This window comes from Microcaecilia unicolor, chromosome 1 (assembly GCF_901765095.1).
Source record: "Microcaecilia unicolor chromosome 1, aMicUni1.1, whole genome shotgun sequence".
NCBI classification, from domain to species: Eukaryota; Metazoa; Chordata; class Amphibia; order Gymnophiona; family Siphonopidae; genus Microcaecilia; species Microcaecilia unicolor.
The window spans coordinates 734,982,332-735,004,344 of record NC_044031.1 but is presented as its reverse complement, the minus strand read 5'-3'; the positions used below and the strand labels follow the sequence as shown (position 1 = coordinate 735,004,344).

Here is a 22,013-nt window from a genome sequence, read left to right as displayed (position 1 = left end):
GACAACGGTCCCGCCTTCGCTAGCGAAGTAACACAACAGCTCAGTACCAGACTGGGCCTCGACTGGAAGTTGCATTGTGCCTGGAGACCCCAAAGCAGTGGAGTAGTGGAGAGGGCTAACCGATCCCTGAAGAACCAGCTAGCCAAGCTATGCCAAGAAGCAAAAGCCAAATGGCCCGACCTGCTTCCACTGGCCTTGCTGCATCTTAGGTGCACCCCCAAGGCTACCGGCCTTACTCCCTACGAGATGATGTATGCTAGGCCACCACCACTACCCTCCTTTCCCGATTCCTTGCAGATACAGGGTGAGAGTTCCTTAGTGAAACAGATGAGAGCCTTACACCAGGTAGTGCAAGACATCCAGCAGTACACTGAAAGAGTAGCTCCCTTGGTCCTCACCAATCCTACGCACGGGTTCAGGGTGGGAGACGAGGTCTGGGTAAAAGAGTGGGATGAATCTGACTGCCTCAAGCCAAAATGGAAGGGGCCCTCCCTTGTTCTCCTAACGACCTCCACCGCTGTTAAAATTGCAGGAAGCCCAGTGTGGATACATTGGACCCGATTGAAGCCTGCTGCTCCCACTAGCAGCACCCTGAAGCGTTGGACTGCGCACCAACATCCTGACGCTCCATTACGGCTGACTCTAAGAAAGACGTGAACCACCAGATTCATGCCTGCCCAGCAACAGGAACTCAGTTTCTGGACCCACTGCGTTTTTGGCTCTCTCTTTATCGCAGCCTTCATCGTGGGCCTCATTATCTTCTTGCTGCAAAAGCTCGGATACCTCCCACCACATATATAATGCTGACCATTTTCCTTCTCCTGTGTGCAGTTCCGAGCTATCATCCTGCCACCCTGAGCCTGAATTGCACTGAATGTTTGCGCCTCGTGCGCCACCGTATAGAGGGAGGATATCACCTAGTCACTACCCTCATTCACCAGACGCAGCCCCCGGAAGGCGATTGCCAGTTTCTCCCGACTTGTGCCCTCATCACTCCGAATGGCCTCCAACAGTTCCACAGATGCCTCCAAGGAAATCTCACTATCTGCCACAGCCCTACCAAACCAAGATACTACAATGTCACCCTCAGCGTAGGACTCCCTGCGTATGTGGCCGGACCTCCGGGAGTCGAGGGAGATGGCATTCTATATTACATTAATTCTACTCGTATCCTTGTCGGTGGCATCCAAACTGTAGCAACCCTCACCTTCGACGTCTGTGCCGCCATGGACAAGCACCCTTGGTCTCGCAAGTGTGGTAGCCAGAGTTGGCGAGAGGCATACGTTAAAGACCACAAGTATGTCTGCCCCTTCAGTCCAGACATGAGATGCTGCTCCCCGTGGGTGTGGCTCCCATGCGCCGGCGACACTCGAGCCTCGGGCTGGGACCGAGTATGTGCTTATACGGGAGGAGGATATGCCGGATGCGCCGGCCTGGGCGAATTTCGTCGAGGTTCTGGTAACTATGTGTCCCTAGACTGGCCCATCCGAGGACACGACATGCCCTGGAGAGGAACGTGGGGCCTCGGCATTGACGGCGGAGGAATGGATCCGTTGACATATATTACCATATATCAGAGTCTCGAAACGAAGCCTCCTACGCACTACCAGACTACTGTTGTCGGCTACCAAGACGTATTTGATGAAATTGCTCGTGCTGAGCAGACCGAGACTAAATTCCCCATTTCCCCAGAAGCCCGAAATATGTTCCTCAATTTGGCTGAAAACATCGCCCTCTCCCTCGGAATTGCCAACTGTTTCGTCTGTGGAGGTACCGACATGGGTGAACAATGGCCCTGGGAAGCGAGAGAGATCCGACAACACACATGGGATGCACTCAACACCACTAACATTACCTTTCCCCAACGGCCGAAGCCGTACGAATGGGCCCTGAGAACAAATATCATAGGTACCCTCTGCGCTAGTCGAGCGCCATCGAAGCGTTACTCTGTACCAGTGGGAGACTCTGCTTGTACGGGGGTTCTTCAGTATAATGGCAGCCGGACGACCTGGTGGCAAACGGACAACCTGCCCGCCCCGGAGCCTATCTGGACAGAACCCACCTTGAACACGACATGGACATACGGAGGGAACGCCTCCCTCAAGTGGGTAGCCCCGGCGGGCTACTACTATATCTGCGGACGCAGGGCCTATGAACAACTCCCGACCCGCTGGTACGGTACCTGCCTCTTGGGCACGGTCCGACCTAGTTTTTTCCTTCTGCCCATACAAGTCGGCGAAACTTTGGGAATCCCCCTATACGTGGAAAAGGGGCCTGATAAACCTACCCGACGAAAACGGTCTTTCCCAATCATCAAGCCCAAAGTACAGATTGGAGACTGGAAGGACAACGAGTGGCCGCCTGAACGTATCATTCACTACTATGGACCGGCCACATGGGCTGAAGATGGTACATACGGGTACCGCACCCCTATCTACATGCTGAATCGCATTATTCGCCTACAGGCCGTACTCGAAATCCTTACTAACGATTCTGCCCTGGCCCTCAATATCCTAGCTCGACAGAACACTAAGCTCATTACCGCCGTCTACCAAAATCGCTTGGCTCTTGACTACCTCTTAGCCCAGGAGGGCGGGGTGTGTGGCAAGTTTAACCTCAGTAATTGCTGCTTACAGATTGATGACCAGAGCCATGTCATCAGGGAGATAACTGACCGGATGGTCAAACTAGCCCACGTCCCCGTCCAGACCTGGAACAGTGCGTGGGATTGGACTTCCTCCCTCACCAGCTGGCTCCCAACCTCCGGGAGCCTGCAAGGCCTCCTCGTCATGGGTGGCCTGTTCTTGCTGTCTTGCCTAATAATACCTTTGTCTCTTCCCTTAGTTTTCAGGTGTCTCCGCTCCACCATGGAAAGCATCGCTGACCGCCGTGCTGCTGCCCAACTTATGGCTCTCCAGATGTACTCCCCCATTCCCCAGTCTGATGAAGCTGACGATGAAGCACCTTGTGGCTGATGTGCACTTTGAACCCCCTGAGTCACTCAATGGGCCATCACCCTTGTGCCAGCAAAAGACCGGCTACAAAGGGGGGGGGATTCCACTAGGGGCCCTCCGTCTCAACCCCGGCGAAGCAACCAACGGCTGCGCAAGGGCTTAGGGCTCGCTTGTTGCCTCCCTCGCTAACTGTCCTTGTCCTTTCTTTCCTTTTCAGGGTTCATGGAGGTGATACTCTCCACCAGAATGGATGTTCAAGTATCAAAAGGGGGGAATGAAGGAGTGGAACGCCGGTACTACCTGAATACTACTGAGCAACAGGACAACCTCATGTTTTGTGCCTACTGATGGACTTTTACTTATGCACTCTACCTCTGCTTTTGGCTGTTTGGCCACACCTTATTACTGCACTGGACATTTGTGCCTTATCCAGTTTTACTGTTTACTAATGAAAGAAGTTGCTGTTTACTAATGAAAACACAGAATGCAGGGCTATTAGACATATAGCTTGTAACAGTAGTTAGCAAGGCCTATACAAGACCAGCTTGCCTGTAGCAACGCCATCTGAATAGACGACCTTGGAGGGTGCTGACACCCCCCCTGCATTCCTGAGCCGCACCTTATCTCCTGTGCTAGAAAGGAGCATTGTGTGTACAGAATAAGCTGCTAAGTTTCGTTTTTCTTGCCAGTATCATTTCAGTGTTATGACGTGTGTACGTACTGGGACTACAATTTTGTACTGTAAGAACTACAAATGTTTACTGCGCATGACAGGTATGACGTGTAAGGGGCCAAATGTGCAGGCCCAGTAGGGAAGTATAAATGTAAGCGTCAGATGATTTATGACACACAGTGTCCCGAGGCTACTCGGTGCTGTTCACTTGCTAGCAATAAAGTTGCCTTGTTTGGAACCAAAATTTGCCTTTCGTCTCCTGATTTCCCACCTGTTTCAATTTGACATTATTACTTAAGATTAGGATGGGTAAGGCAGGACAGAAACTTAATAAAATGAATTTCTGATGTGTGCCCTCTGCAGAACTCCCAGACGCGTCTAACAATGCAAACCACACAAAGAACTACATTAGTATGTAAATCCCTAAAACCGATTTAAGAAAAGTGGCAGAATCAAGGTCACAGAACGGGCAGGAACCCCCTTGCAAAGCCAAATAATTCACAGCACCCTGTAATGGTGGCTGCAGTTATGGGCAATACAAGAAAAAGTGAAATAACTACATCAACTGACTGACATAACAGAAAAGCTAAAAATTATAGCGTGTAGTGAAGGAAGGGACATCACAAGGCACAGTGATGGAAGATTTTACAGATGAAGAGCCATAACGCCAATTTCCCTCTGCTTCTATCTCACACTGCTCTGCGGTGACAAGTGTGCCTAGATTTCAGCCTGTGTTAGCCAAGAAGAAACTACTGTTTGACACCCAGCCAGCAAACTATCAAGACAGTGGCAAGGCAGCTCTTAAACAAGGAAGAAAAAACCCAGGTGTGTTACCTGAAGGCAGCTCTTAAACAAGGAAGAAAAAACCCAGGTGTGTTACCTGAAGGCAAAAATCAGGAACAACCAAGGCCAAAACTTAGTCTTTTCATATTGCAGAATACACCATGGCCTTGCTGAAGTTTTCACACCCTTATACATTTTTCACATTCTGCATTACATTCAAGCTACACCTCACTCTACACTTTCAAAGTGAAACTATAGAATATTCAAAAAGCATAATGAGGAAAGTCTTGCTTGGATTTTAAAGTCTTCCTACCCCTTGACTCAATACTTGGAAGATCCCTCTGCAGGAAAACACCACCACTGTATAGGGCAGATGTCTACATTCCAGTGGCATAGCCACAGGTGGGCTTGGGTGGGCCAGGGCCCACCCAACAGTAGCACATGTTTAGTGGTAACTGGTGAGAATCCCAAGCTCCGCCAGCTGAAGATTTTCCCCTGATGGTAATGAAAGCAGCTGAAGATTTTCCCCTGATGGTAATGAAAGCACTACTCTCCATGACACGGCACCTGCGCAAGCTCAGTTTTCAGTGCATGCCTGCTGCCAAGGTGGAAAGAAGTGTTTTCCCACCAGCTGAGATTTGTGTGTGGGGGGGGAGAGGAGAAGAGAACACAGTGCCCACCCAATTCTTGTCTAGGCCCACCCAAAATCTGTTGTCTGGCTACGCCCCTGCTACATTCCACTGTTTATGCACATTCCTGGGAAGAATTTGTAGACTGAAGTCTAAATCTTTCCACAGATTTTCAGCTGGATTCAGGCCTGGCTTTGACTGAGCCACTTCATTGTTGGTTTTGCTTTTGTCTAGGATCACTCTCATACCAAAAGGTGACTTCCCTACCAGTCCTTTCCTCCAGATCTCCCCCCCACACACACAAAATAAAACACAACCCAATGCTGTCACCAATATAATAAACATGCTGAGCATTAAAGCTAAAAACTTCAACTTTTTCAGCTGACCCCTCCCAATCCTTTTTTTCAATCTTAATATTTCTAGTTATCTACATTAACTAAGGGCCCCCTTTTGAATTTCCTCCATCTTTCCCTTTTTATTTTTTATTGTAAACCACTTAGAAACCATTTGATAGACTGCTTAAATATATCTTTCTTGCCACCCTCCCATGTCTGTTTATAGCAAAACCTGGACACTGAACAGTTTAACATTCTCCCCCATAACAGGAAGACACCTATATTATTCTTAAAAAAAACAAACCACAGTCTTCAGCAGTTCTCTTACCACATGACTAGTGCCATTGGAGGAAAAAAAAACTTGATTTAAGATAGCGCCAAAAGCTGGTCCTGGAGGCACCGCAGCCAGCTTTTCAGGCTATCCACAATGAACATTCTTGAGCTTTGGATGCAGTAGAGGCAGGTCATGCAAATCTCTCACGGACTGTGGCTAGGGTGCCTCTAATAGTAGGTTTGGGAATCTGTGGGCTAAACTACTTCCACTTTAGAGTGATGAACTCAACCCTACCAAGGAATACTCACACACCCATTGAAAGGTAAAGCCTTCTGCTACGTGAGTTTGACAGCGCTGGTCAAAAGGTTTAGACCTTTTACCGCAACGTCTAGTCATAGAACCAGACCAGTTCTGACCAACTTCCTGTGGACCCTTAAGGGAATTTTTGGAAGTGAGCTCAACTGACTTTAGCAAAGTCAGACTGGAATAAGACTATGTCCTATGTTAAATATTGTTATTTGTGCTTCCATGCTGCAGAGTATGGTTGTGTAGGTCACTGAATAACTCACGCTTTAATGGATTCTTAACTGTATTTTATTTTTAGCAGAATGTGACTCCCCCCCCCCCCCCCCCCAGCACTACTGTATTAAATGAACAGGTGCACCAGCTTCCACTCATCCCTTCACACAAAAGAGCCACACCCACCTCATTCCCCTTACAGCCAAGGGCTTCAGTAGCCATGACAGTAGCTGGCATGGGCCCAAGTGATTAAGTCTGGATTAGATATGTGGCCCTAACTAGCAAAACAGAACTTATTTCATAGATATATATACTCTCGATGACAGAGTATGCAAGCTACTTCTACTATGAAACATTAAGAAAAAGCCACAGCAGAGGATCATGCAACTGTTCCAAAAGCAGATACTGAAACTACAGCATTGTAGTTTCCCTGCAATTGTTCCCTTCTCCACTACTGCCAACTCCAGACTTCGCGCCTTCTGTCTCGCTACACCCTACGCCTGGAATAAACTTCCTGAGCCCCTACATCTTGCCCCTTCCTTAGCCACCTTTAAATCTAGACTGAAAGCCCACCTCTTTAATATTGCTTTTGACTCGTAACCACCGGCCTCCACCTACCCTCCTCCTTCCTATACACAATAATTGATTTGCTTACTTATTTTTTGTCTATTAGATTGTAAGCTCTTTGAGCAGGGACTGTCTTTCTTCTAGGTTTGTGCAGCGCTGCGTACGCCTTGTAGCGCTATAGACATGCTAAATAGTAGTAGTAGTAATTTTAGAAGTAAAGCAGGATCTAGCTCCTATAGAAGCATTTTAAATGCAAGAGGTCTTGCACAGTTTTGTTAGCTGTTTTAAACCCCTCCCCTCTGTCCACTCCGAGTACGTCAAAGTCATCATCAAACGGAGGTCTTTGGACTACAACATATGATATGCATTTGTGAAGCAGGTAAACAGATATCCAACAGGCAAGAAGCCCTGTGGGGATGGGTAACTCCTTATCTGCATCTCAGTAGCCACTGAAATAACCACCATCTCTCAACCCCATCTAGTAGGTGCTAGTGAGACCATGGAGTACACATCATGGGGTAAAACCCAGGCAGCTTACAAAGGCCCAGCTGCTCCTTCTCTTCTCTTCTCTCCTCTCCCCCCCCCCCCCCCCCCCCCAACACGCACAAAAATTATAGCCCCTTCCCAGTCCTTCAAGGGCAGGAAAGATCCACTCTTTCCTAACTGCTGCCGCTATATTTTCAAGATGGCTGTTGCGATTGCCCTGCAGCAGTCGCACAAGATTGCCGAGACCCGCAAGACTACCACAGGCAGTCTCAGCAGTCATTTTGAAAACACGGTGGTGTCGAGCAGGAACAGTGGGGGATCTTTCCTGCCCCCCAAAGAGGCTACTAGAACACCAGGGTCCTTCAAGGTAGGACCGCCAAGGGTGCACACTAGTGTGGTGGGGAGGGGGGGGGGGGAGCATACAGGCTATGACACTTATGGCCTGGGGGCCCCAGAGCACTGGCAGTCCACCTATGGGCATAGGGATGATGCACATTAAGCCCAAGTCTTATCTTAGCAAGGCTGCACTTAAGCACCTAACTTTAGGTGCATTTTTACTGGTAGCTCAATAGCACGTGTAAATACTCACACATAGCATTCTATAACCTGCATCCATATTTCAAGTGCCAGGCACACACTTAAGCTGCCCATGCCCCTCCCAGGCCCACAACCCCTTGCAGCTGCTTGTCATGATTGCAAAATTCAATTTATAGAATTCTAAGAGCAGTTCAGCCCATAACTGCATCGTAGCACTTAACCAATTGCAAACTGGTATTAACACCAAGTAGCAATTAATTTAACAAGTTACACACTTAGCATGCAAAGTTGTGTGTGCTGGTTAAGTGTCAAATTATATATTAAAAAAAGTCTATAGACGTGAGGGCTGATGCATAAGCTTCTTACTGTGGTTGCAAGTAGCCCACTCATGTTTCTAGCACATATTATGCTCTCTAAACCAACCTATTATCTCATCACTGGGTTGTGGAGGAGAAAGTGAAGTTACTTACCTGTAGCATGTGGTCAAGGACAGCAGGGCATGTATTCTCACACATGGGTGATGCCATCTCACACACCTCAGTGTGGCTGCTACCCAGAATAGAGAGGCCTTTGGCTGCATCCCACTGCACACACACAGGCATGGGACTGACAGTACAATACTATAGCTGAAAGAATACAACTCGAGGGGAGATGGCAGATGTGAGAAACAAGCAGAGACCATGAGACGAAAGCCAGTTGTTACTTCAGCTCTTTATTAATCAATCTTCTATGACTCAACATGGACCGTGTTTTGGGCATTAGGCATAGATTTGCTTTATGTGCAGAACAAAAACAGCCATGATCTACTCCTACAACCAACATGGGACTGTTTTAACCTTATCGCTTGCCGCTATCCCATCAAAACCATGACAGATTCTGCATTTTTCTGACAGGCCCCATGCCTGAGTAGCCTGTGCTCTGATCTTAGATCCAAACAGGCTTAGCTTAAGTTTCATGTCACCCTTAAAATGCATCATTTCTCACTTACTCCCCCCTCCCCACAGTGGTTAGGCTGCTGGTCCAGTAGCTGCTCCTCAAGCTTTTGTGATTTTTTTTTTCTCTGTCTGATTAGTGGAGTTCTTTTCTGCCTTTGATGTATTTTTATTATTGTACACTGCTTTGTTTTTCTTTTAAGGAAGGCAGTAGTATCAAGCCTCTAAACATTAGCAGACATTTGGGAATGATAATCCCAGGATCAAAGAGGTCTGACTATGCCGTGAACAATGTCGAGTCAGTTCTAAAGCTATTTGGATAACATCCACTGGGGTCTCCTCAACTTACTATGACTAGGAAGCTAGGATCCACTGGGCAGCTCTGAAGAGTAGAAATGTAACATGTACTATTGTAGCCTAGTAACATCAACTTCTGCAAACCTGCGAGCTGCTGTGGACTTATGAGACAATAGCTCCAGCACTCAAAATAATTCTCTGCATGAACATGAACACTTTTCCTCAAGGGGTTTTTGGACTTACCACTCACCACACAGGTAGGAAAATTATGGATTCCCCATCTATAGCACAATGCCACTACTGCTAGACACTTCGTCCACACCCTGGGAGCTAGCATGAGGCTAAAGCAGCAGAATATGTTAGCATAGTAACACAGTAGATGATGGCAGAAAAAGACCTGCACGGTCCATCCAGTCTGCCCACGATAAACTCATATGTGTATACCTTACCTTGATTTGTACCTGTCTTTTCCAGGGCACAGACCATATAAGTCTGTCCAGCAGTATTTCCCACCTCCCAAGCACCAGTCCCGCCTCCCATCACAGGCCCCATGTAAGTCTGCCCTCCCCTATCCTAGCCTCTCAACCACCAACCCCTCTTCCCCCCGCCACCCAATTTCAGCTTTCACCCAATTAGCAACTTGTGCCCAACAGCAGAGATGCTTCCTGTGGCTCAGAAGAATCCAAAAGCTATAGGACGAAAGCCTGAATCATGAGAAAGGTGGCCAGAGCCATAATCCTGGAGTTCTTTATTAGGTATCGGTCATGGCCCTGAGGTCCAAGAGGGAGAGGAGGGGAGGAGGAGATTTTCTCTTATGTTCCTTGCCACAAGGAAGTACCTCGAATAAAATCCTATCCCTTCTTGCCCTGGTAAAATGTGTTCTACTGCATTCGTCTACAGCAGGGTGAAAGCCGCTCTGTAAATACTTGTGTAGACAAATGAAGTAGGAAGGGCATGGTAGGCAAGCCCGTCTCCTTTGCCAATTCTATTCATTCCACTTTTATTTCATCAATTCAAAGCAGATTCCTAAGGAATTCCAGCAAAGTAGAGAACCAAATACCATTCAAATTAATTAAAACTTATGTATGAAACCAAAACGGTTTTTAGTACTTTTCTAAACAAAAGATAAAAGTGAATCTCAACTGGTAAAGAAAGTATTCTATATTCTCATATCCTGAAATATATATATTTTTAAAAAAAAACCCTCCTCTAATGATTTTTGAGATCCCTTGAGTTTGGGGGGGGGGGGGTGGTGGAAATCAAGCAATGTTTCTGAACATCAAGCCAAATTTATTTGAGAATAGAAGTAAATCTCCAATCATAACCTGAATTTAATTGATAAAAACATGTATAAATCAAGCAATTTTGAAATGAACTCAAGATTCTATTCTCAACCAATGTAGTTCATTAAAAGGAGGAACAACCTCACTATATTTATTCTAAAAATAAGTCTGGCAGTGGTGTTCTGGTAAAAAGTTGTAATCACCTGGTACTTATTGTGTAGAATAATGAGTTACAATAAAACTGCGTAAACAATCCTAAAACGTCCTAATTCAATGACATTCTAATTACCATCAATTTATGTAAAGTAAAGAAAAACTTTGCCGAGTTAGCCATGTGATATTTGTAATATAGGGATATATCCCCAGTACTCGGATTTATTATACAACCGTAACGATGTTCCCTGAAGGAACAGCCACACTGTCTAAAGCAACGTTCTGCTGATCACCAAAGTAACTTAAGTGTTCAACTTAAGAAAATGTGCTGTCGCCCACTCTTCAACTATTTGTATACAATATTTTACCATCCAAATAGTATTCATTAATAAATTTTGAACTAGGTATAATACAAAAATGTCTGCATGTTAAAGAAAACAAATGTTATGTTTTGCAGATAACTTCCTAGATAGCTCATATAAACATTGAAGTGTGTGTGTGGGAGGGGGGGGGGGGGCAAAGATGACCCCAAAGGGCACCACAAACATATCTACAGAAATCTCACTTTTAAAAACCTTGTATTGACTGTTCCCTATGAAAGCTTTGAACCAGGCAAGTACACATCCACCAATTCCCATCTCACTCAACCCGAGTCAGCAATAAACTATGGTCCATGGCATTAAATACTGCCGAGATGTCAAATTTTAACAGGACCACCTCTACTTTCAGTTAGTATCCTCATTTCAGGTATAAGTACAAATCAACATGATCTCTGTACTATGCAATGACCTATAACCATGCTGAGTTGATGTAAATATAGAGAATTTTCTAAAAATAAGGTAAAATTAACAAACTCTAGTTTAGCTAACTAGGGAATATTTGCCACTGGTCTAAAATTATCCACTTGCATCAAGTCTCCTTCAGTATTCTTAGGAAATGGGTTTCAGTATTCTTAGGAAACTAGTGCAACCAAGGCCGTTTTGTCAAAAATGAAAACGGGCCCTAGAAAGGCTCTCGTCTAAGCGATTTCTCCTCTCTCCCCCTGCCCTCCCCTCCATGTCCCGCGATTCTCTGCCCTGCCGTTCCCTCCGTGTGCCGTGATTCTGGCCTCCACTCAATGTCCAGCGATTCTCCTCTGCCCTCCCTTCCCCTCCATGTCCATCGATTCTCCTCTGCCCTGCCCTCAATGTCCCGCAATTGTCCTCTCCCCTCCATGTCCCACGATTATCCTGTACGCTGCCCTCCTCCCCCCCCCCCCCCATCCCTTCGGAATCCAGCGATTCACTTCTGTCCTTCCTTCCCATCTTATGTGCAGCAATTGTCCTGTGCCCTGCCCTCCCATCCATGTGCAGCGATTTTCTCCTCCCCTCCATGGCCAGTGACTCTGTCCTTCCTGTTGCCCTGCCTGTAAGCCATCCATCTTACTTCAGGTCAGAGCAGCAGCAGACAGGCTGGGCTCGCATTGCCTCCGGCGTTCCCTCTGTGTCCCACCCTCCTCTGATGGCATTTCGTCTCTACACGAGGGTGGGGCAATGAGATGGAAGGCAACACTGGAAGTTTGCTGACGTCACCAACATGTTACGAACCCAGCCAGCCAGAGAACATTGAGGTACAAATTATATAGATGGGATAAGTGCAATAGATGCTATTTCCTTAGGACAGACTCCCTCCTTCAACACAGCAATGACAATTTCTAAGCCAGTACAGTACAATAGAAAGAATGACAAAGATCTAAACTACCACTCTTCTTTACCACTCATTTTTAAATCTTCAAAAATACTGGTAGAAGTTACAGGGACAAATTTATCCCATATTCAGAGCATAACTGAGGTGGTTTATCTGAAGAACCCAGCAGCTGGAGGTTACAAAGGCCCAACTTTCCTGGCAGATCTTCAGAGACTGCAACTTTGACAGCAGCTATGCTCTCCAGGAGGCTTTCCCTGCATGAATCACCATAAGCCACACTGAAGGAAAAACCTCACAGACCTGTACTCTCTTGCAAAGCAGTCAACAAATACCCAGGCCACTGAACATTACCAGAACTTGGTTCAGGAAGGATCATCAAGGTACACAAAGGCTTTCTCCTTTTTTTATTTTCTCATTAGTGCAATTGAACTGTTCCTGCTTGGGGGGGGGGCTCTCAAGAAACCCCTCTCTGGCAAATGGGAGAGGGGGCCGAGGCAGTAAGCAACTCTGAAGACTACAGGGGATTGGTGGGGAGGGACCTGCCACGTGGCATTAACACCCCCAGGGTAAAAGGAAAGGATGCCCCAGCAAGAAGACCAGCTTCTTTGTTTTTTTTTTGTTCCTCCAATATAAAAGGAGTATTTTTTTTTTTTTTGTAATTTAAGCTAGTCAGCTACCAAAAGGCCCCATCAGAACAGGACTGCAGAGCACTCACTTACCATCTGCTGAGGAGACTGAGAAATACTGAAGGCTCAGGAAAGAACAGGCCCCAATAAGGTTTCCCCATCTGCTAGAGGAGGGCATATACCTACTCATAGGGGAAACGGTCTGGAGCAGAAGATAAAAGCGGCCTCTTAAAGAGATTATCCTGGGCAGCGTCCACAAGGTTCCATCGGATGATGTCATCCATACGTGAGAAAACAACGTCCTGCTTGTCCTCGGAGAAAAGGTGCATTCAACTCCTAAAGAATAGAGACACTTACTTGCTGAGGCCACCATGAATGCAGCCTGCAAGATCCTTTGTCATAACCCCACTTTCCACAGTCTCCACGCAAACCTTCTCTAGGGTCAAAGCAAACCTGGGGAAAAAACAAAGCAGTTTGTGTGAAGCAGGTATTAACAGGTATAACATTTATCATTAGGAACCTAGAAGTGTTTCACTCAATCACCCCAACAGCCGCAATGAACATCTTGCTAAACAGCATAGCTAAAATGTTTTATCTATCCTCAAAAATTTTGATGCGGAGGTTTTATGTATCCAACTGAACAAAGCAACCGATACCATTTACCATGAATCCTGCAAAAGCGTGTTTGCACTGAATGTACTAATCAATGCCAGATAGTCTAATTTAAATTAGTGATTAGACACTTCAAGGTGAGCTACAAAAAGCCTTCATGAAATTTCCACTCCTCAAACATACTACTCAGCCTTTAGAAACATACTACAAAAGTCTTTTTGCTCCCCCCCCCCCAAATTCCTGCCAGAGGGGTCCCACAGTAAGTAAGTTCAGGCAAGCTGCCATTTACTTTGCAACATCAATCAGGCACATGTAAAAGTAATAAACTACAAAATTAGGGAAAAGGATCTAAAGTGTTTAACACAAACAAAAGATTCCTTATATAATGGTAAATGAGCAATGAAAGTAATATTTAAAGAAAAAAAGGGAGAAAAAAAAGCCTCAAGAAGCTCCCACCTATCGGCTGGTAGCGCAGGTCATCATCACTGGCCAAAAAATACCTCCCAAATAGACTTGTGGATTTAATTGAATTGCAAATTTAGCAAAAATTTCAGCTTTACTTAGCTGCATGGTCTCTTTCTTCCAACTGAACCAGAAACTAGACAGTGACATTAGGCTGCATCAGGGTCAATCGGTCAATGATGAAGCCCTGCTCTACCAGCCAATAGCTGGGAGCTTCTTAAAGCTTTTTTCTCCCTCTATATTATTTTCATTGCTCGTTTATCATTATATAAGGAATCTTTTATTTGTAAAGTAATTAAGACAGTAGAGATTTAATAAGCCACATAAAGAACCAGATTTTTGGAACACTGGGGGCCTGCTGTGATTAAAAATTATATTAGTTAAAACTATGAAAGTGGGTTTGCATGAAAATTAGCTACCTCCCCTCTCCCGATTCCCCAATCATTACCACCTAACATACTATTTAAAAAAAAAAAAAAAAAAAAAAAAAAATAGTGACATTTCAATACCTACCACCACTTCAAAGCAAAAACATTAAAAAAAAGGTAACAGAACGTTGGGGGAAGAAAACATTAAAAAATCTAACAGAACTCTGGGGGAAGTACTACCCAAAATACAAATACTACTCACTAATTAGTTAATACTATCAAAGTAGGTTTGCATAAAAATCAGCTAAATCCCCTCCCCTGATTCCTCAATCATTACCAACTACCTAGAATACTATTACAAAAAAAAAAAAAAAAAACGCCCACCACCTCAAAGCAAAAACATTTAAAAAAAAAAAAATAGATCACACTCCAAGCAGAGAAAGTACTACTCAAAATACGTATACTGAAGGGGCACACACATTCAACTCATTAAAAACAAAAAAACAAAGGGCTACAAGCCTCACAGCAGCATTGGGTTAAGCGTTCATCACACTGTACAAGACCTTTAAACTTATATGCAAGGTCAGATATCTAGACATTACATCCTATCCTTCCTTCCACCCCCCCCCCCCAATGCCTTTTAGGGTTCAGTGGAACAGTAGGAGCAGCATTGTGGCCAGTGTCATCCTAGTCTTTTCCCTTGCTGTTCTTGCTTTTTCCTCTGATGCACAGTTCCTTTCGTCATGTTTTATACATTTTTTGTAAACCACTTTGTCTTCATCGAAAGGTGGTATATCAAGCACAAAAAACAGATGCAAATGTTATTTTCTTCACAGGTTTTTGCAAACATATACTTATTTTAAACAGGTATAGTATAGCTACTCCTTGCATTCTATAAAACACTGGGTTTAACAGTGTTCAAGGAAGGCTGGGCAGAAAAACTTAAGACAACACAGGCAACAGAAGACTTCTCATATGCTCACAGCCAGGGCTGGTGCTAGACATGATGGGGCCCAGGGCAGATGCTAGGGAGGGGGTCCCAAAGATTGCTTAAAGATTATCCCTATGACAGAACAGTGTGTGTTTTAAGCCTGTAAATCTGCCTTATTTCCTGAAGTGTATTTCTCTAGTTTGGCCAGGAGGTGGTGCATGTTTATGCTTTGAACCTGCTGTAGAACTAAGGCCACTTTCTTTAGTTAAGCCTTTTGGAAAGGCAGTAAACTTTCAAACTTGTTGTTCTGGGCTCTAATTGGCCCAAGAGCTCATTTCATTTGGATTTTACTGGCTTTCCCCAGTCTTAGCCAGAAAGGGAGAGAGAGAAAAAAAAAAAAAAAGTAGGCTCTCTGAAGAGGCTCTGTCAGCACCATATTTCCTCATCTTCCCTGGTACGTTTTAGAAAGTTAAAATGTTGATAGTTTGATCTATATTTCAGTTACCTGTTATTGTTTGCCGATTGCACTTTTTTGTTCATTGTTCAACTAGCCGTTAAGCCCGTTAAAACGGGCGAGTTTTTTTAATTTCACCTCCATGTGCAGCAAGTCTGCTCTGTTCCTTGTCCTCCCCCCATGTCCAGCAACCCTCCTCTGTCCTCTTTCCTCACCCCATGTCAAGCCACCGTCCTCTGTTCCCTGCCCTCCCAAAGAGACAGTGAGTGTGAAAGTGAGCAGCTAGTGTGTGTGTGCTTGGGTGTCTGTGTGTGTGTGAGTGAATGAGAGTGTGTGAGTAAGTGAGAGAGAGTGCTTGTGAGCTGTTAGTACTCCCTGTCTCATTGGAGGTTCAGTGTCTCCTTGCAGTCAGTTGTTGGAGCTGTGTGTCAGTGCAGGTTCAGTGTCTCCTTGTAGTGAGTTGTTGGAGCTGTGTGTCAGTGAAGGTTCAGTGTCTCCTTGTAGTCAGTTGTTGAAGCTGTGTGTCAGTGGAGGTTCAGTGTCTCCTTGTAGTCAGTTGTTGGATCTGTGTGTCAGTGGCGGTTCAGTGTCTCCTTGTAGTCAGTTGTTGGATCTGTGTGTCAGTGGCGGTTCAGTGTCTCCTTGTAGTCAGTTGTTGGAGCTTTGTGGCAGTGGCGGTTCAGTGTCTCCTTGTAGTCAGTTGTTGGAGCAGTGTGGCAGTGGCGGTTCAGTGTCTCCTTGTAGTCAGTTGTTGGAGCTGTGTGGCAGTGGAGGTTCAGTGTCTCCTTTTAGGCAGTTGTTAGAGCAGTTTGAAAGGCAGGCTCGTTTTTTCAGTCGTGTGCCGGTCTCCCTCCCCCCATACATGTTGTTGTTGTTCCGCCCCTTCTGCTGACTCCTGCTGTTCAGTGAGCCAAAGGGGCGGGACAGCCATGTCTTTGCTTCATGCTGCAAAGCAGGACTTGTGTGTGTGTGTGCTGCGAGTGAATGTACCTGTTTACCTTTTTCTGTTGGCCCCAGAACGTTTTTTGATCCCTGCTTGGTTTCTGCTGCGGGTTTTTTTGTTGCCTCGGCCACTTCGTCGTTCCTGCTGTGCCCTTGTACATGGTGGTTCTCTTCTCCATCCTCCCTCCCCTCCCTATTGGCTGCATTACGTCCTCCTTCGATTTCCACGCCCCCTCCTTCCCTCCCTATTTGCTGCATTACGTCCTCCTCCGATTTCCACGCCCCCTCCTTCCCTATTGGCTGCATTATGCTTCGTTTTCCACGCCCCCTCCCTATTGGCTGCATTACATCCTCCTCCAATTTCCACGCCCCCTCCTTCCCTCCCTATTGGCTGCATTACGTCCTCCTCCGTTTTCCACGCCCCCTCTCCTCCCTATTGGCTGCATTATGTCCTCCTCCGTTTTCCACGCCCCCCCTCCCCTCCCTATTGGCTGCATTACGTCCTCCTTCAATTTCCATGCTCCCTCCCCTCCCTATTGGCTGCATTACGTCCTCCTTCGATTTCCACGCCCCCTCCTTCCCTCCCTATTTGCTGCATTACGTCCTCCTCCGATTTCCACGCCCCCTCCTTCCCTATTGGCTGCATTACGCTTCGTTTTCCACGCCCCCTCCCCTCCCTATTGGCTGCATTACATCCTCCTCCAATGTCCACGCCCCCTCGTTCCCTCCCTATTGGCTGCATTACGTCCTCCTCCGTTTTCCACGCCCCCTCTCCTCCCTATTGGCTGCATTACGTCCTCCTCCGTTTTCCACGCCCCCTCCCTTCCCTATTGGCTGCATTACGTCCTCCTCCGATTTCCACGCCCCCTCCTTCCCTCCCTATTGGCTGCATTACGTCCTCCTCCGATTTCCACGCCCCTCCCCTCCCTATTGGCTGCATTACGTTCGGTACAGGAACAGGAGCTGCTGGTGGAGGCGGGGTTTGGAGTGTTGCTCCTTGAACGTTCGGTCTCTACTGCGCATTTGCGGGTGAGTACGGTCACTCGCAATTTATATGTTTGATAGACAATGAACACTATCCAGTTTATTGCCTCTGCTGTCTGGACTGATAAAGAATCCTGGTGGTTTGTGTGTTGGGTCTGTGAGTGCTTTCTGGGAACTGTGGGACCTCTGGGAGCATGGCCTCCAGTAACCTAGAAATCACTGGGGATAATTTGAGAGCGGTATACTCGCCTAGAGGCAGTTGGGACACAGTCGGTGGGAGGAGGGTGCTAGTGTATAGCGCAAGCGGCAGGTACAGGTGGACCTGAGCTGTGTTGGGGGAATAGACCCTTTAAGTGGCTATGGGATAATCCCAGGCGGGTAGCTAGGCATTCCGTGACAATCCCTCTTTTCAATTTCAGGCAGGTTTGAGGCCCTCAGTGACATGGGGGCCCAAGGCAATTGCCCTGTTTGCCCATCCCTAAACTACAGCCCTGCTCACAAACTACTGTCTACAGTGCAAGACGTACAAACTTACTTAATCAGATCCTGATTGCCATCCAGCTTGCCTCTATGTTCAAGGCCTCGGGTCCAAGCAAAGATGCTGGCAATTGGGTTGGTACTCGTGGGCCGTCCCTAGGGAAAAACAAAATCCAGAAGCAAACCAACAGAGAAAATGATTAAGATTTCAAAGATGCAGAATAAAACTCTGAAGAATTCAGGCATGCTTATATTGAGGCTGTGTGGTGCAATTTGCAGGTCATCACCTACCATACCCCGAGCTGAATCCCATACTGGGATTTGTCAGGTAGCCAGCCTCTATTATTTACTTATTACATTTGTACCCCGCGCTTTCCCGCTCATCGCAGGCTCCATGCGGCTTACATAGTAACAAGAAAATACAAATCTGTAGTATCAGAATCAAAGGAGGCATGTGATAGGACAAATGGACAAGGAGTAAATGGGATAGAAGAGGTGTGAGAGAAAGGATAGGGATTGGTAAGGGGGTGGGGGCGATAAAGGAGAAGTTGGGGCAAGCAAATGAGCACTCAGCCTTAAGTTGGTGGCGTACATCTTATTAATGCACATGTTCAGTTAATACTACCCACCATACTATCAATTCATTCTAAGTTTGTGTTGGTCAAGGTTCAAGCCAGAGCAAGATAAAACTATTCTATACAGAAACTGTCTAGACTGGTCAGTGTTTCCCCAAGTCCAGTCCTGGAGTACCCCTTGCCAGTCTGTTTTTCAGGATATCCACAACGATTATGCATGAACGATTTGCATATAATGGAGGCAGTGTATGCAAATCAAGTTCATGTATATTCATTGTGGAGGTCCTGAACACCTGACTGGCAAGGGGTACTCCAGGACTAGACTTGGGAAACACTGTTTTAGAGACCATCACTGAACCTCAGTTGTTCAGGCAAGATAGTGAAGGTACACCAAGTCCAGTTACAGGTTTTCTGAACAGCACATCTACCTTCTGATGCTCTCGGTAATGGCGAGTGACAGTGCCATGAGCTGCCTCTGCTTCAATGGTCTTTCCATCTGGGCAAACCAAAACTGAAGTCATCAAGCCAAGGGAGCCAAAACCTATGTTTACAAAACGGAAAGAAAAAAAAACAGAATGACCGTGACTGTCCATCTATACTGATAACATGAGATATTTCCACTAACTTCCTACTGCATCTATTTCAATAGTATTCATCCATGTGGAGTGTCCCTCAATAGCTGCTCATTTGTAGAAGCCATGGCCGTCTTCACTGAAATCTGAGTATCAAGTGTTTATTGTACTTTGCTTTGATGAGCTATGGTAAAGCAAACTATCAAGTAAATACACAATTAGCAGTACAGAAGCATTATACACCATGTTCTAACCAAAGTGAGAATAAATCTGGTGGTTACCTTGAGCTAGAATGTCTGACTGGACATCTCCATCGTAGTTCTTACAGGCCCAAACAAAGCCGCCGGAAGACTTGAGCACTTGGGCCACCATATCATCGATCAAACGATGTTCATACCAGATCTTCAGCTTGTCAAATTCTGGTTTGTAATTCCTGTAGGTTAAGTAATTGCCACCATTACTGTCCCCGCCTGAATTAATTTCCTGACAGACACTATCTTGTCCCTTGCTATACTTGCTGCAACATGTATCTAGTTGTCTAGTTACCAGATAAGCATCAGCTTGTGTAAAAATTTGTGCCAAGGAGTCCAAGACATAAGCTAACATTTTACCTCAAAGCTAAATGATTTTAAAATGAGCTACTTTAATCCATAATTCAAAAAGGGGTAAAATCTAAGTCAGCCCACCATGCACCCTGCTTAGAAAAGAAGCCGCCCCCAATTTGTAACCCTCCATTCAAAGAACTCTAATGAGGGCCACCATAGCCCAACTTCTTGCTGTACTTGAAAGAGTAAAAAGAACTTTTAAACACTAGATGGGGAAGCCATGTGAATTTCAGTCTATCCACAAGTGTGTGCTGTAGTGAAGAGAGGACTGCTGGCTATAGGGCGATCTAGCAGTGGTTCTGAAATCAGCAGTTCAAGAGAATGAAAGTGAAGTGGGAAATGTCACATACTTCTCAAAGATTTCCTGGAAGATGTCTTTGAATCTGCCATCATAAGCCTTCAGAATTGTGTTCTTGGTGCTCATGTAGAGAGGCCATTGTTTATTAATCGCATACTGGAAACAGCTGTGAGCAAAGCCAGAGATGGACTGGGGGAAAAAAAAATCAAGTTGTTAATCCAACAGAACAAGTCCGGGGGGGGGGGGGGGGGGGAAGAGAAGAGAAAAACCCTTGAGCTCCGTAAGTACCACGCTTACCCACCTCATATGTTGGGATTAAGATTACAATAAGACTGTTACTCCAGTCAGGTGACATGAACTAGCTCCTCCCAAGACAGATTTTTTTTTTTTTTTTTTTTTTTAAATAGAAGGGAACCTACTTTCTGGAAAACAGTATTTTGAACTGTCACACCCACCATTATACCACAATATGCATCTAGACCACCATGAGACAGAGAGAGAATGAATAGGCATACCTCCCTTACCAAAAATCACCCACACAGCACTTGACCGTTCCCTAAATGCTTCCTTACCTCATCTGTGTTGTACATGCCCATCCCAACTCCTCCTCCAGGAAAATTGAACACCTCCCACTCCTTCACCGCAGAGCCATCTTTAGGTGTAAACACCATCTTGAAGGTGCCTGACCTATCTGCAACGAAGTCTGTGGCCTTGTACTACAAAATTAAGCACAGAAAGAAAATACTCAAAAGTTTAAAATTACTAACAAGTTTACAGAAGGTCCAACCCTCCCCCCCACACACACAAATTAAAGCAATGACACACCTGATCACCATGTGCATGTCTGCCAATGGTAATGGCCTTGGTCCAGCCAGGGACAAGACGAGGAATGTTCTTGCAGATAATTGGTTCCCGGAAAACCGTCCCACCTAAGATGTTTCTAATTGTGCCATTGGGGCTTTTCCACATTTTCTTCAGTTTAAATTCTTAAACATGAAAAAAGAGAAATACTACAGTCACTATGTTAAATATCACTTCAAGAAACAGTTCATTTTCAGCATCAGTGGCAGAAAGTATCTTTTTAGGCCACCAGTTCTCATTAGTTGGTGGCCAAATCAACCTCCAGCCAAGTTCTAAAATCTGCTACTGCCCTGCATCTACAGCTCAAATTGTTTACAAGGCCAAAGTTCACATACTCTGAGGTTCAGATCTCCTTTTTCAATGCTGACCATCCTAACCCTCCAGTTATTTTAATCTGGTCCTGCCTTGCTTGAGCGTTTGTTTCAGTAGAAGACTAAAGCCAAGAACTATTTTAAACAAGGAAAATTTTTATTTTTAATAGCATGAAAGATAGTAAAAATATAAATTGTGGAATACATAACTTCTAACTGTAATGAATGTTTTCATTTAAAAAATGAAGACCTTAAAAAACCCAATGACTATTCCATAAGCACTATTTATTTAGATTTTACTCACACCTTTTTCAGTAGTACCTCAAGGTGAGTTACAGTCCGGTACACTGGATGTTTCTCTGTCCCAGGAGGGCTCACAATCTAAGTTTGTACCTGAGGCAATGGAGGGTTAAGTGACTTGCCCAAGATCACAAGGAGCAGCAGTGGGATTTGAACCAGCCACCTCTGGATTGCCAGACTGGTGCTCTAACCACTAGGCCACTCCTCCACTCAGCAGTGTTCTATGTAGAATAACCAATTATAGCAACATTCCATGTAGAATGTCAACTGTTTATTTAGATTTTGCTCACACCTTTTTCAGTAGTAGCTCAAGGTGAGTTACATTCAGGTACTCTGGATATTTCTCTGTCCCAGGAGGGCTCACAATCTAAGTTTGTACCTGAGGCAATGGAGGGTTAAGTGACTTGCCCAAGATCACAAAAAAGTGGGATTTGAACCGGTCACCTCTGGATTGCAAGACTGGTGCTCTAACCACTAGGCCACTCCGCCAACTACTGTAAATCATGGCATCATACAACCTTGTAAAT

The 22,013-nt window shown here is 45.5% G+C and overlaps 1 protein-coding gene across 1 annotated transcript in view; it reads right to left on the bottom strand.

Annotated features, from left to right (window-relative positions):
- Positions 1-22,013, bottom strand: part of LOC115459867 (isocitrate dehydrogenase [NADP], mitochondrial) — a 69,234-nt gene that overhangs the window by 7,812 nt on the left and 39,409 nt on the right. Inside the window, exons 4-10 of the mRNA XM_030189674.1 lie at positions 20,840-21,000; positions 20,587-20,730; positions 20,067-20,203; positions 19,393-19,544; positions 18,968-19,080; positions 18,023-18,120; positions 13,092-13,187 (exon numbers count right to left, since the gene is read on the bottom strand). Coding sequence (XP_030045534.1) covers positions 13,092-13,187; positions 18,023-18,120; positions 18,968-19,080; positions 19,393-19,544; positions 20,067-20,203; positions 20,587-20,730; positions 20,840-21,000 — 901 coding nt within the window. The remainder of the gene's footprint in view (positions 1-13,091; positions 13,188-18,022; positions 18,121-18,967; positions 19,081-19,392; positions 19,545-20,066; positions 20,204-20,586; positions 20,731-20,839; positions 21,001-22,013) is intronic.